Raw genomic sequence first — 15,533 nt, 5'->3', positions numbered from 1 at the left:
CCATATACCGTCTATTTCAATCTGTCCGATGGCCTACATAATTTATAAATTATAATGATGACAAGAACTGATCATATTTTGAAAATATAAAGTAGACATCGAACGTTCGTGATAAAGGCTATGAGGTGTTCGTACAGTGTAGAAATGATGGCAGAGATCGGGTTAAATTGTTCTTTGCCTATATTTGCCGTGCTGTCAGTCAGCGAAAACGCTGGACTCATTAATCTGCCATCTTTGTTTACCTCATCGCAGAGCCTGATTAAATGAATGATTGCTGACAGCACTCTGCATTTTGATTGTGTATACCCCGACAGCAAAAAACAGTTTAGTATCAATGAATACAGAGTTGAAAGTGACAAGAGGCCCTGTCTGTAGAAGTGGGAGCCTCTGGGGTTACAAATGGTGAAGCTGGCTTGAGATCACCAAATTGTTGAGGGTTTCATGTTGGTGAATCCACAACCGGTTTGCACCCTGTTGCTGTGGTATGCGAAAATTAACCTCTTCATAGCAGACATTGTGTTACATTAAGATAATGGGATTATAATAGGATTTGCTTAAGCAGTGTTATCTAGCCTTTTAGAGGGGAGCTCAGTTTGCAATTTGGAAGCACTGGCAATAGGAGCGGATCAAATTAAATCGATCATGTCCCAGAAAACATCCTACAAGCTTTCGATGAAATCTGAACAAAAATCATTGACGGCGGCCAGTGGGCTATGCAAAAGTAAATAATGTATCGGGAAAAAAAAGTAGGATCTAAGCATCACCTTAAAATTAATTGGTGAAGAACAATTTTAGGTAACTACAGACATCCATTGTAAAGACATACCTTACCTGTCCAGAAAATCTGTTTTTCATAACAACAGGGGTAATAAAAAAATAAATTAAAAAAACGAAAAGCAATTGTAAACAATGTATCTCATGTTTGATAAATGGATGAGTTTCTCAGGCTGATATTGGAGACTGTACTTGGCCGCTTTCTTACAAGCAAGCAGTAGTGCACATACCCATGTGATCACAGGTCACTTCATTAAGTATACCTTTGATCGGTGACAAGTTAGGTGCTGCCATTTTTAGCTCCCTGATGTTTACCTACAATACCCATGGTCTGTGCTCAGCCGGTCCCTATGTAAAAGCCAGCATTTGACAGCCGATGGAGAACTACTTGTTAGCTACTCCAAAATGATGGATTCCAGGAAAAACACAAACAAATCCAGCTGGTCACTACCCTATCATTTGTAACCTAAAACACCACCAGAAAAAACACCAAAAGAATTCATAAACGTGCTGTGTACAGGAAATACTTCTGATAAATATACATTGAATTAGAAAAATATATGGAGAGATATCTAGACTGTCATTTGAATACTAATTAAATCATTTATTTCTCTAACTCACATTAGTGTATCAAGAGTATTCTTTTTGCAGAACAAACCCTGGACATGTGATAATCTCTTGGAATTTATTTTTTAAACTTACAGGTTTATTTACTAATAGGGAGAATTCAAACTGCTAGCTCACAGTCAGCTTTCTGGAAAGTATACTTCGTGAAATTCCCATGTGTCATAGTCACATCTTTCAGGGAAGACCTGATTCTTCGACTCTGCAGTCACGCCAAGCGTGTTAAACCTTTAGCTGATTGGGTTACTGTGAGTGGATTGTTAAGTCATACATGATGTCACTATATGCAGCATCACTTATGACCTCACAATCCACTCACAGTAACCCAGTGGCTTCAGGCAATTTATATTTTTGAGTGCTCATACTTTGATGTGGCTTAACCATATACTTTGTACAGCACTTTATTTTCAGAATTAATGGTTTACCACGAGTATGTTAGAAACAGAAAGAATTTAACCTGTTCACGCTAGGACATGTCATTACTTCCTCAACGATATGAGATTTAATGACGTACGGGCATAATGGCCTGTGCCCCTGCAGCTCCCCAATCACACCACGATGGAATTAGATATGTATATACCATTCTAAGTGTGTGTTGGTATTAATACGGTATATATATAAAATAAAAAAAACAAGAATAAACACTAAATTTGGACAGTGTTTGTGACTAAGTGGCTACTAAAAAAGACTGAATACTTACCCCATATTTGACCCTGTAACTTTTCAAAACACCATGAAACCTGTACATGGGATCATTGTTGTACATGTTGGACATCACAGCATACAAATATGCATAATGGCATTCACAGTTGTCATGCAGAACTTAAAAAATAAAATAACAAAATCTTAATTTCTCACTTTTTTTAGGTTTTATTCATATTAAATTAGGTATCATATACACATACCGTATTTTCGCTCCATAAGACACACTTTTTTTCCCCTCAAAAGTGAGGGGAAATGTCTGTGCGTCTTATGGAGCGAATATGAAGCTTTACTAACCTGTCTTGTAGCGTTGGCCGGCAGCACAGGGCACACCGCGGTACTGGAACTTCAATTTCAGGTTCCGGTTTCCGGCAGGACTGAAAGGAAGTGCGCACTCAGCTCAGTGTGCACACTTCCTTTCAGTCCCGCCGGAAACCGGAACCTGAAATTGAAGTTCCAGTACTGCGGTGCGCCCTGTGCTGCCGGCCAACGTAACAAGACAGGTAAGTAATTATGGGACAAGGGGAGAGGGACAGTATGGGAGAGGAGAATATGGGAGGGAAGAGAAGACTATGGGGAGGGGGGGACACTATGGGACAGGGGAGAAAAAAAATATTCTGAACAAACTGTCCCATAGTAAGAAACACTATGGGGCAGTTTGTTCAGAATATTTTTTTTCTGGGTTTCTTCCTCTAAAAACTAGGTGCGTCTTATGGTGAGGTGCGTCTTATGGAGCGAAAAATACGGTATTTAAAAAGCCTGATTTCTTCTAAACAAAATGAAATACAATAAGTGTGGGTGCACTTCATATAAAAGAGGTCAGTTATAGCTGAACAGACGTATAGCTCAAATTCTAGGTTTTGTCTTGATTCAGAACTGGGACAATTGCCTCCGTGTTTAAGGGGTTAAAGGTTTGCTTTGTGTTATATATAATGTAGAAGTTAAATAATACCCTTTGATATGTTTACTCCTATTAGAGTATTCACATTGGTTTATTTTGAAGTGCCCTATTAATTGACATATATATTGATTGTTCTAGGTAGCGACAGATCGCATTGTAGCCAGTCAAGCAAGCTATTAAGGGTTTGATTTTGAAGGCTCACAGGCATACTTCTTACGTAGCCAGGTATGAATATTAAACGCTTAACTGGTTAATATTATCCACTAGGAATTAAATATCCCTGAGCGTTAAATTAGCAGTCTAAGCTTGATTGCACCATTTGCTGTCTTAAGTGATTCTGCAAAGTGTTTTTACTCTGATATTACTACATTTTTATCCAACACAATAAAATGCATGTATGTCTAATGTGGAACTTCAAATACAAATTAAAATATTAAAATTAAAAAAAGCAAATAACAGAAAAGGAAAGCTCAATCTGACTTTTTAGCTGAGAACACATTTTCCAACCAAATGTTTTAATGGACAAAAAAAAAAAAAAAACGAAAAAAACAAGCAAACCAAGCAACATTTGTCAAACAAGACATACAACGCGGTATTGCTTAGAACATAATTCCTTCAATACTTTGAAAGGTTTTCTCTAGTAAACTGAAGTTTTGATGCTGGATTTTACCTGCCATGTGACACTCAGACTACTCAAGAAATCTATATTCTACCATTCAGGGACATGCTTTTTAGAAGGCTTTGTACTGATTCAGGCAGCCATGTGTAATTTTCTATGGAGTAATTTATGAAAAAAGGAATATCCAACAGCTGCCCATCAAAACTAAGACATTCATTACCATGCAGCAATTATTGATCATGGATGTATATAAAGGAAGAATTGGCTTTATTATAGTGTAGCATTCATCACAAAAGCGATCCCACTGTTAAAATAGTAAATAAAGTCTGCATTGCAATAATGACGTAAAACACAGCTACTATATTCACTACTGTTTACATCAACAGAAATGTCACCTAGCATTTCTGGAATGTTTCCAGGTTGGTTTGGTAAATGAAAACAACCAATTTTTCAGAATGTCAGAATTTGTCTGTCTTATAGTAAAAATTAAATGCAAGGCCTATTACGTAAATACTATGGACTTTCCCTTAATGAAAGCACTACTTCCCTTCCTGCATAACTTAAATGATGTTTGATTACAGCCAAAAGTTAAACTACGCAGAGAGAATTGTTGGGAAAATATAGACCGCTTTTGCCCCGGGAGAAGTGCATGCGTACTTTTACACAGTCAGAAATACATTCCGCATGTCAGAGTTTCCAAAACCAGTCCTCAAGACCCACCAACAGCCCAGGTTTTGTCAGTATCTCCTTTGGAATAAAACAGGGAAATAGAGAAGTCAGGGTTTGTTGGTGGGCCATGAGGACTGGTTTGGGAAACACTGCTGCGTGTTATACATATCTTACATATGTTCATTTGTTAATGAAGAGGAAGAAAAAAAAAAAAGAAAGTAAGAAAAACACTGTATAAAACAAGCAACAACACTATATAAAGGCCAAAATAATTTTTCAACTAATAAAACAGCGTGTGTGAAATAATAATGCACAACAATAAGTTCGGACAGGGGGTTACACAATAGTCCTGAAACATTATTTCCCCCAATGCCCCCACTGACAGGAATAAGAAGAAGGAAAAAAATAAATACAAGATATTGGTAAAATGTGTTGTGTACTGGAAGCAGACCTGATAATTCTAAATTATAACGGGTTTGATCAATGATGTGAAAAATTACACACCTTTGACAGACGTATTGGGGGGAGGGCCTTCTATGCGTAGGTTCCATGGTGGATCTCCTTGATTGGCAAAGTCTCTCATCTTCAGGTAGCTTATGGTGAGCCGGATAATGGACGCCTTGTCCAGCTGACTGGTGATGGCGGCAGGGAGTGGAAGCAGTTTGGCCAGCTCGTAAAACTCGAAGTTCTCCTTCCCACGTCGGGAACGAGCTGCGTCCCTGGACTTCTCCTTCCGCAGGGCTTGTAAACTGCAAGAACGAGAAGAAATTAAAGTCAGTATAAGATCCCACAAATACAAGAATACAGCATTTAGTATTGGCATCTCTACACCTGGCACAAGGCTCCTTATCTGGTTTTATTAAAGTAAGTGACTGAAACATTATCCTAGACCAGCATACAGATATTAAAGGTTCACAGCTGGCTGAATGTTACCCACACTTTTCGTTTATTCATTCATTCAATGCTTCTTATACATGGAATATCCCCAATATGTGAGGCACGAGATGCCATTCTAGATATGACAGCAAAGCGACTAATTTAACAGTGGTTAATGGGCCACCCATAGACATGGGCATCCGAATCTTTAGAACAATGTGCCCTCAAGCTCATTTTAAAAGTCTGACTTTTAAACTCTAAAAGGTTCAGTTTTTATTTCCATTTCTCCACCGTACACAGTTAAGTGAATAAGTTTGAATATAAAACAAAGGCAGCAACAAATGTTGTGCAATCACTGATGTATAGATCTAGGGGAGATCAGTCCTATATGACTTGGCCATGTAGAGAAAAATGGATGGAAAGCCAGAAATTGTGAGTATACTGCATCCCGGATGGTCTTTTGCAATTCCTGGAGGGGCACAGTTGAACATTCTTAGGCTTACTAAGAATTACAGGAGTTCTAATTAAAGCGAAGACTGGCACGGAATTGTAGGAGTCACAGTTCAACAGCCCATTTTCGGTCTCGATTTAGGTCTATAACAGGGGTTGGCAACCTTTGGCACTCCAGACGTTGTGGACTACACCTCCCCTAATGCTTTGCTGTAAGAGCATGATTGGAGATCTTGAATCTATTTTCTAAACCCTTTTACCTAGATCAGTGACGGCTAATCTCTACCATCTCAGCTATTTGCTAGGTCTCCCATGATTCATCCATTTCTTAGCACCCAACTATTTATCCACCCGTTGCAACTTTGAGATCACGGACGGAAGTAATCAGATTGAAGTATGTAGGTTACCAGATGAAATTGAGTGTTTGAGGGTTAATTCCGCTTATTTATTGTGCCTTGTGTCTGTAAGCATTGGATATGCATCAGGTTATAGATTTTCTTGAGCACACCTTCTATTAATCAATTACTTTGGCTTGGGAGACTTGGAGGCCGCTGAGCTTCCTCAATTCACCCATTAAAAATTCATCAAAGACTGAGGCTCTGTATCTTTGAAGCCTCCCTGCACCTCTCGTGTTTCTGTGTCTACAGATCAGAGGCAACACCAGGCGCCCCCCACCCTATCCTCAGTAATGGGAATGCTTGTTCTAACATGCAGAGCATCGTGGCATCTAACGGGAGAACAAGCGCTAAGGAGCCACCGCTGGGGATCCTGGGAAAAACTAGAATTTAACCATTTCACGTCCATAGATGGCTGCCAAAATCTGCCAACAATTTGCACATCTCAACAAATACAGTTTAAGTCATGCTAATGTTCCTAGTAATGAGCAAGGTTTTACTTATAAATCTTTGCAAAATTATATATAGTAAAGCCAGAGATCTCACATCTACATGACAGTCTCACCACCTCCTGGATCTTGTAGATTTGTTTCTGTAGCAATTCTAGAGCAATCGGCTAACTGTGGAGCAGTTACCGTGGAAACCAGTAGAATGTTCCAGCTAACCATTCCACATGTAGCACTCTGATCCAGAGTTGCTCTTCCTAAAGTATAGCTTTATATACCTTGTCAATAAGTGTGTATCTCCCAATATGTGATTTGACAGTACAGGAGAAAAAGACGTTACTTACAAGGGCAAGAATCAAACGCAAAGATTGCCATTTACAAACCTGGCGAATACAAGGCCATTTCCAATTCTGACATTTTTGGAATGTCAAGGAAGTACTCTAGTACAATTCTCATGACATGGCCCCTTATAAGCCAAGAATACCTAGAACTCTTAGTGGAAGGCATTATTTGTAGGTTATAACCGAGCCCTTCGACTACCAGCCACTGTGTAAACAGGTCGTTGCCTAATTGGCGCACAGCGGAGTATGTATGGCTGTATGTTCAGCTTATAGATGCCACATTCTGCAAATGAGCATCATGCACTCCTACAGAGGTCAGCAACTGACATTTTCTACATGTTGATGTCACTCAAGCTCGGCTCCCAACATCCTTTGGGCACTATACATGCCTGGCTCCATCACTTGCGTACAGTGTCTGGACTCAGATTATGTGACATTGTCACCCAGGCTACAAGTCCCTTGCTGAATTAGATACACTCCACCTCCCCCCGCCATTCTGAGCTGAATCTCTGGGACACTCAGACTGTCGTGTTTTACAGCAGTGATCTGCCATTTATATCAGGCCAAAATGCGCTGCTATATTTAGTTGTGAAATTGGCCTTTTATGTTCCTGATGTTTACAGAGTCGAAGAGAAATTAATGTTGACAGCCGCAGGCGGCCCGGCTTAACCCTCTCCTGTCTGCAGCCATCGACTATGAACACCTCTCCATAGGGAATAATTGTTTGCAATTCTAACACATGAGGCAGAATGTGCAACCCTGAGGACACATGTGTATAACCATAACATGCACCCGTCCTGTGTAACTAGCCATTTCACCTCCATATCATGGCTATGTTGTGAATTCATAGAATTATGTGTATTCATAAACAAAGTCATAGAACACTTGACAATTCCTTTTTAAACCCTTCAAGGTTTGACAACTTGATTAAATCTCTGTAGTGTCAGATTGATTACATTACACCACTGAGATTTTGTTTTAAATCTTCCTAAAACTCATCCCTTAAAAGGGTTAAATTTACCAGCATTTAGAACAGGCAGAAAACACCAGAAAATGTTTAGGAAAAACCAACGTTACAAGCCCTAAAACATAAAATACGGTTAAGAAATACCATTAGTTTTCTTGATTGGGGGGGTGTATATCACAGGACGGGTCTTGACACCTATTTATCCTATTCAGTTCGTTGCCACACAGACAAATGGGTAAAAAACGGCAAATAAATGCAATTATCACTCGCTAGGCCCACAATGCATGATGCGCAGAATGGAGGTGTCTCATCCTATTATTGAGCTGACACCTGATGCAGTGTGCGACCCCGGTTCGGGTCACGTGCCCCCCTTTTTATTCTACCTCGCATGTCAGATCTTATCAGCAATAGCAAAGCAAGATACGAGAGAACTCGCCGATGTGATGCTGATCAAGTCAGTGCAGTAAGCATTTTATGAGAGAAAAGCTTGAATTGCAAGCCCCCGAGTAACACAAACATAAGACAATATTCTAACGCTCATAAAAAAAATATATATATATTCCTGTTTAACAGAGACTCATAAGAACAATGCAAGTTAGAGTCAGTGGATAGATCTGAAATTGATCTCACAATCTGGAGTATGGCATGTTTTTGGTATTTGCTTGTCACAGCTACATTGTGCACATATGTTAACAAGCCCTGCTCACAACGCCTTGAAACGACAGTGTAGAACACCAAATAATTGCTGGGCTAAGCATGTGTCTGCATCTGTCAATACCCAGAAATCTTTGCAAACAGTTTTATGTTGTTGTCTGCAATGGCCGAGAATTCCAGTGTGCCCACATGTAAATTTTCTTTTGAGAAATACTGAGCAAATGTACTCTTTATAAGTCGATTTAAAGGAAAACTCAAAGCACCATAACCACTACAATTTTCAGTCACTATTTAGAAGATATATCCCAAATGAAAATGTGCATGCACTTAATTACAGTATGCATTTTTTCACTGGAGGTAAATCTGAAAACAGCTTGCAAAATCTGCAGTTTTCCTGTCTGCTGCCTTTGCAAGACCTCCTCTTCTAACCCCGCCCAGACTTTCTGTGACTGTCCAATCAGAGACTTCCCAGTGCAGCTCAATGAGAAGTCTTTGCAAGGCAGGTGCTCCGTGCAATTGTCTGCCTCTTACGTTTAGCTCCACTGACCTAACCAAACCAGGAAGTAACAGGACCTGCGGTCTTCTTGAAAGCCAAGGGGGTATAACAAGGTCAATTTATAAAAGAGTAATTTTCTATTTAGATCTGCACTTTTTGCAAAATTAAAAATATATATATATATATATTTTATTTATTTTTTTAAAAGGGCACACTTTTCACAAAGAAAGCTTTTCAGCAAGCCAAAGTGCTTTAGGTGTCTGGGGTGTCCCTTTAACTAGCAAAACATTATGAGTCAAATCATCCACAAAAGGCAGAGTGATAATTTACCTAGGCCACAGTACGTTTCTTTTACCTTTTACGTTTGTAATAGTCAAACAAGCTGAGAATTCTAGCAAGGCTATACCACTTCTTTGTGGATATTATTCTTCAATAATATGAATTACTTGTAAAATATGGACAGCTATTTTGGGGGTTAAAAGAATTCTATATTTAGATTACTCAGCATGGAATGGACGGGAAGCTCCACTTTCCTTAATGATGGAACCTGCAGCGGATTCCATTTGAACGGCTACAATTTCAGCAATTCTTTTTCTAAATCATACAGGCATGTATCCCCCCCCACCACCCCTTTACTCCACCCCGTATCACACTTGACTGACAAAATGATGGTCTGGTGCTTGTTTAAATTGTGCTCCATCAAAAAAAAAAAATAAGATAGAAAAAGCAAGACCTATGTCAGCCTCCCCTTTCTGTAATCTCTCTGGTCTTTTGGAGCATACAAAGTCACTCTAGGGCTGCAAAAGCCTCAGCGAACCGAAGAGTCTGGGAATAAGAAGGTGAAATGATGCTTTTATCTTTCCTTGCATATACCAATACCATCATTATTTTACAGCTCACACAATGTCAAATTAGCTGCATACAATCCCACCAGTCCTCTCCATAAACAAAACAGCACAAGCATTCAGTGATTATGGTTAACAATGTATTCAACCAAAATAATTTAAATGTTGTTTATGTTCATTCAGAACTGTTCTCAATCAGCTTATAAACATTGTCAGCTGATCATAAGACAAGAAACGCAATTCATGCCATGTGACCTTGGTAATAGCTTGATGCCGCACAGTAAATGGTTTAGTAGAGTGTATTCAGGCCATTTCAGACCATTCACTCACAATGATTAAATAAACCGTGGATAACTAAAACCATAGTACGCTTTGGTGATTTTATTTATTGGAGTGAGTTTGTGCTATTTCGATGTTTGTTTCTTCAATGTTCTTGGTAAAGTTGATAAACGTTACAATTATACAATGAGTGAGAACGTAAAATTTAACGTGAAAAACTCACTTATATACGGCTAATCTCTGCTCTTCTAAACGCTCATTTAACGCTAACACATGCATGTACATTAATCTAGTTACACGCCTGTCACTGAATTGATTGGGGATATCAGTCTGCTTTAACATGAACGCACAAAAAAAAAGCTTAATCAGAATAATTGTTATATTTTTTATAGAAAATAAATAATTGGGCAAAGTATGACCCATTACTAAATGAAAGTCAACATTCCAGTCTCAGAGCAAGTGGTTCAATAAGGCATTAAACGTAGAGTACAGATATAAGAATTGTATATTTTAAAGTAAAATCGCAAAGGTAGAAAAGTGGCCAAGTGTGAGACTCTTTGCAGTTTGGCAATTCCCCCTTATCATTGCTCCACAATTCTCACTTCTTACAGTTACAGAGAGATTTAACTTCCCATACTAGGCTGGCTTTCATGGACCCATAACAGGCCATCTTGGTGAATACGCTATATTACGGATAAGTGCAAGAATTTGGGAATGCTCAATGTATTCATCACATGGCTGACATTTTTATAACGCAAAAGGCATAGCGTTCTCTTCTTATTTTATCTAGGCAAAAATTATATATAGTTGAATGCGCAGCACATGCAAAGCGCACAACGTGTGTATATGAAGGGTACTACTGATAGCAAGACAGGCCGCATTATACAGTCAATGAATACATCATATTTTCATTTATGCAAATGAAATTCTTAAGTATAAGTCCAGTGCTTTTTGAATAATCTGGATAAGCAACATCTAACCTTGGCACTGCAGAAGGCCATGTACAGCTTTTCCTCTAAGTAAATGGAAACGCGAACAACTACTGTGTCAAGGTTACCAGTCACCGATCTAGCTGCCGTCGTTATTTTATTAAAGTTATGCATTTACATTAGATACCAAAAAACAAAAAAAACACTCAACCTAGGTAAAGTTTGACCTTTTTTTTCTGTATGTATATGTGTACATAAATTTATATTATAAATAAATATACACACACACTTTCCATTTACTAAAAGAAAAGAAAAAAAAAACACAAAACAACTACACTGATGAATCCATTTGCATGCTTTTATCGTGGTAAAATCATAGCCTAGCATCTTTCCAAAGCAGGCTGAAACTCTGGATAGACACATGTAAATGAGAAATCCCAACGCATCACTTTTAGCTTCAATCCATTCAAGCGGATCGGTGTGTGCATATGCCTGCTCTTTAACACATTTTTTAAAGCATAAAAAGGGTTTGAATAGCAGAGCCAATAGATTTACTCCCCTAAAGATGTTCTGACCTTGTTGAGTTTCATTCTAATAGCTATGCTGAGTGAGAGACTGAACCTGCCTTCTCATTTTAACCATGGGGAGATGGGGGGGAAAAACAGCAATCAATAACGCATCAATTACTGTAGAAACAGAAGGAATTAAATATAAATATTTACTGGTAAATCCAAAAATGTTAATGTCAGAAAATGTTCACTTGAATTCTTACATGTCAGGGATAGAGAATGTTGGAGTTGGACTTTGTGATTGTAATGAATGCATGCCAATCAATTAAAATGACAGAGTCAGAGTATATCACGGATCTTGTGAAAGGATATATTTCAAATGTGTCCTATTAAAGCTCCCAACACATCGAGGGCATCCTTTCATTGTAATCCCAACCCCACTAAGGGAGATTATATATTAAAGCAACACTGTTACCGTTTGGGGACCTTGCAGAATTTGCAAAGTCCCCTGATAGTAACATTGCTGCTGGTGGTCCGTGGGGCAGGTAATGGTGAGTTTAGTAACTTGAACCGGTCCCTCGCAAGCACTGCCATCTTGGTCCGGCAGAGTCCTCTTCGGCTCCAACGTCACTGCATGCGCGAGATTAAGCGTCAAGGTTTACAGGGGATATTGCGAGACCACGAAACCCTCCATAGACACAGCCAGTCAGTCGATTCCCTGCAGCAGTCACCGATGACGTCTGCAGGGATTGATTCTGTAACTCTGTCTTGTGTCAAAGAAACATTTCATGAAATTCCAACACTGTCATAATGAGTATTTCATGAACATTCTACCTGCCGATTTAATACAAAAGAAGCTATTAGTAGACTGGGATAACCAACTATTTTACTTTATGTAAAAGCTACACCTGGATTTCTGGGGGGATTCTCCTGCCTAAAGTCGACACCAATGGTTTGGGGCAAAAGGAGGGAGAATCAAAGCTGGGGAACATGACCAATGCATCAGTCCTTTGAAGAATGTGAAATGAATGGGGAATAACTGAAATACATACATCAAAGTGGTGCACTAATAATCAATATTTTTATATATATATTCATTACCCATTTTCAACACAACAGTGTAAAAACTGTTACTAAACCACTTTGTTACATGCTGTAACAGATCCTTCCAACTTAGTCTTTTGTTCGGTTCATGCCTCTGTTCGCCTGATTTCGTGCGAAGTCCGTATGTGAAATATAGGTGGCCGCCATTTCGGGACTTTACACGTGTTCGCGGCCATCTTGTGTACGAACAGCGGTGTTTGCCTGTAACCGCATGGAACTAAAAACGGATACGCAAACAGGCGAACACCGCTGAGTCCTCCAGACCTCCATAAGTTCGCACAGAAACTACCGAACACTCCACCATTCGGTAGTTACACTCAGTCATCTATGGGGATTTCAGCGAACCCCGCGATTCGGATGGATGACAAGATTTTCATACCGTTTTACCGTGCGAACAGAGACCGACCGCAAGGCCAAAACTCATGGAACTATTTTCGGCTAGTTGGTCTGTGCGGTCGGTCAAAACTTTGAAACTCTGTAACTCCCGAACCGTTCATCCAATCGGGCTGATTTTTGGACAGAGTGTTCCCCTAACGAAGATCTCTCAAGCGGTGCCGGATTTAAGGGTGTACCCCCTGTTTTTGGGGTACATCCAGAACTGGGGTAAAATATTGTATGTTCTAATTGTATTATGTGGTTATCTGAGGGGAGGAGACGTGGGGGTGTTACCCTGTGCATAATTGGTTGTTTTTATCCTCCCCCTGGGAGTGTCCTGTGTGTACCCTTTTCTAATAAAAAGCAGGCTGGGTGTCCCAGTCCTCAGTTCATCTTAACCCTTCATAACGTAGCCTCGTCTCGTTCTTGAAAGGGGATTGTTTGGGAAGGTTATTCTGTTCCTGTTGCAGCTGAACCTGATTCTCGCTCTGGATATCGTGGATGGGATTACATCAGCCTACTTCTCCACAGCAGCTTGCAGGGAAAAAGGACGTCTCCAACGGCAGAAACCCTCTCTCTATCTGGGTAGCCGTTACACATGCATTTTCTATTTCAGTATATATATAATTTATCATTCATAAAATATCAATAATGGTGAGGCTTTTTTGTTTTAAAGTTGCTGATTTCTAATGAAATGCCACCTACGGCATATACTATTTTAACAAACAAATTCCACGTGAGGAAAATATAGTTTTTTGGGTTAGTTGCTTAAATATTTAGTTTATATGTGTATCACTGCATGTTTTTTTGTAAAGAAAGTCAATTTATGGTTCACTTGATGATAAATTATTTAAAGAATAATAGCAAGGTAGTTTTTCCACAATTTTTTTTGTTTGTTTTAAGTGTAATTTGTGTAAGAGATATGTGTATATTTTCTTTTTAATATACAGCTTTTACTTTTAAATCACCAAGGTTTTCCATGACAACAATTCAACTGATGTATTGTGTTATATCTCTGCCTGTAGGTGATCTTATTATATATTTTAGTTTGTGCCTGTTTATTATAGTAATTGTGTATTGTTATTTACACAAACACAAACAAACACACACACACACACACACAAAATGGAGCTTTCTGTACGTTCTTATTTGGTCTTTTATAGACGATCCTAAACCATAGAAGATAACTGGTAGGGGATGGCCATGCAGTAGCAGGAGCCTCACACTATCCTGGTTCAATATTTGGTCATTATATATCTAATAACATTTAATCATGCAAGCACACAGATTACAACTCACACTAACATTCAGTCATGGATGTTGTAAACTATGTATTGTCCATATGACGGCCTGGATGGAGGTGAAAAGGAAAAAAAGCATACTTCACAATGTTCAAGAACTCGCATTCACTCCCAACCCTGGATACAAACTGCACTGAAAGCCTGGGTCCTTTAAAAATATTATATTCTACCGGCTGCATCAATTAGGTCCAAACACTTTAATCAATTAATCAATCTGAATGGAATTGCATCAAAATGGTAGAGCTGCAACATGCTGGATCTTTAATCACATTGTTACCACAATAAAACTGTCTCTTCAACAAGTCACCGGTGATCTTCATGTCAGATGCAATAAACAGTGGGCAGTGAAATTGATAGGCAAAAAGGGAGCTCAAATCAGTGCAATTTAATATCCCTTAATATCCCCACACCATACTCGTAGCTTTGCATAGCTGATCGCTCACATCAACAACTCATTTTTACTTCTCCATATTAAAGTCATAAAATGTAATCAGCTCACCCATGTGATATTGCAAGATGCCACCGAATCTCTAACTGCTTTGTATGCTATGTACCAGAGGTAACAATAACTATCCCTTACTGAGATAGTGAGTGATATACTAAAGTGCCTGAATAGAAGCAGCTCAACACAAAAAGTGGAATACCTTAATCCACAATAAAGTGCAAAATACAAGAAAAAGAAAGGTATAAACAATATACCAGTGAGTGGAGCGCTATAATGAATATAGATATAAATAATGAGGGGGTATACTCACCCCTCCAACATAGTGATACAATGTGTCCAAATGTACATACAAAGTAAAACAACAAAAAAAGAGAATATAGTAAAACAACAATAAAAGAGAAAATATTCTCTTTTTTTGTTGTTTTACTTTGTATGTACATTTGGACACATAGTATCACTATGTTGGAGGGGTGAGTATACCCCCTCATTATTTATATCTATATTCATTATAGCGCTCCACTCACTGGTATATTGTTTATACCTTTCTTTTTCTTGTATTATGTACCAGAGGTGTCCCAAATATCTCTTTCAGCTGTAACTGGGGAACAATTCTTGTAACACTTTGAAGGCTGTTAGCGGGAAGAAATTTAGCGCATTGTTCTTCACTAACAGCTGGAAAGCCAAGTTCGGAATTCCATATTCCAGAAGCATGGCAGTCAAACTGCAGCCATTGTTGGTCTATGAGTTCAATGGTCCCTTGATTAGCTGATAATTATTGTAGTTATAGTCCAAATAATGCAGAGGAAGCCACAGATGGACCTTCAGATCATAA

At 38.9% G+C, this 15,533-nt stretch overlaps 1 protein-coding gene across 7 annotated transcripts in view; it reads right to left on the bottom strand.

Moving 5' to 3' along the window:
* Positions 1 to 15,533, bottom strand: part of NPAS3 (neuronal PAS domain protein 3) — a 366,208-nt gene that overhangs the window by 192,227 nt on the left and 158,448 nt on the right. For all 7 annotated transcript variants that reach the window (XM_063439892.1, XM_063439895.1, XM_063439893.1 and 4 more), the window contains one exon: positions 4,794 to 5,038. In XM_063439892.1, the coding sequence (XP_063295962.1) occupies positions 4,794 to 5,038 (245 nt within the window). The remainder of the gene's footprint in view (positions 1 to 4,793; positions 5,039 to 15,533) is intronic.

This window comes from Pelobates fuscus, chromosome 13 (genome assembly GCF_036172605.1).
Source record: "Pelobates fuscus isolate aPelFus1 chromosome 13, aPelFus1.pri, whole genome shotgun sequence".
Lineage (NCBI taxonomy): Eukaryota > Metazoa > Chordata > Amphibia > Anura > Pelobatidae > Pelobates > Pelobates fuscus.
This window is presented reverse-complemented; position numbering and strand designations above follow the sequence as displayed.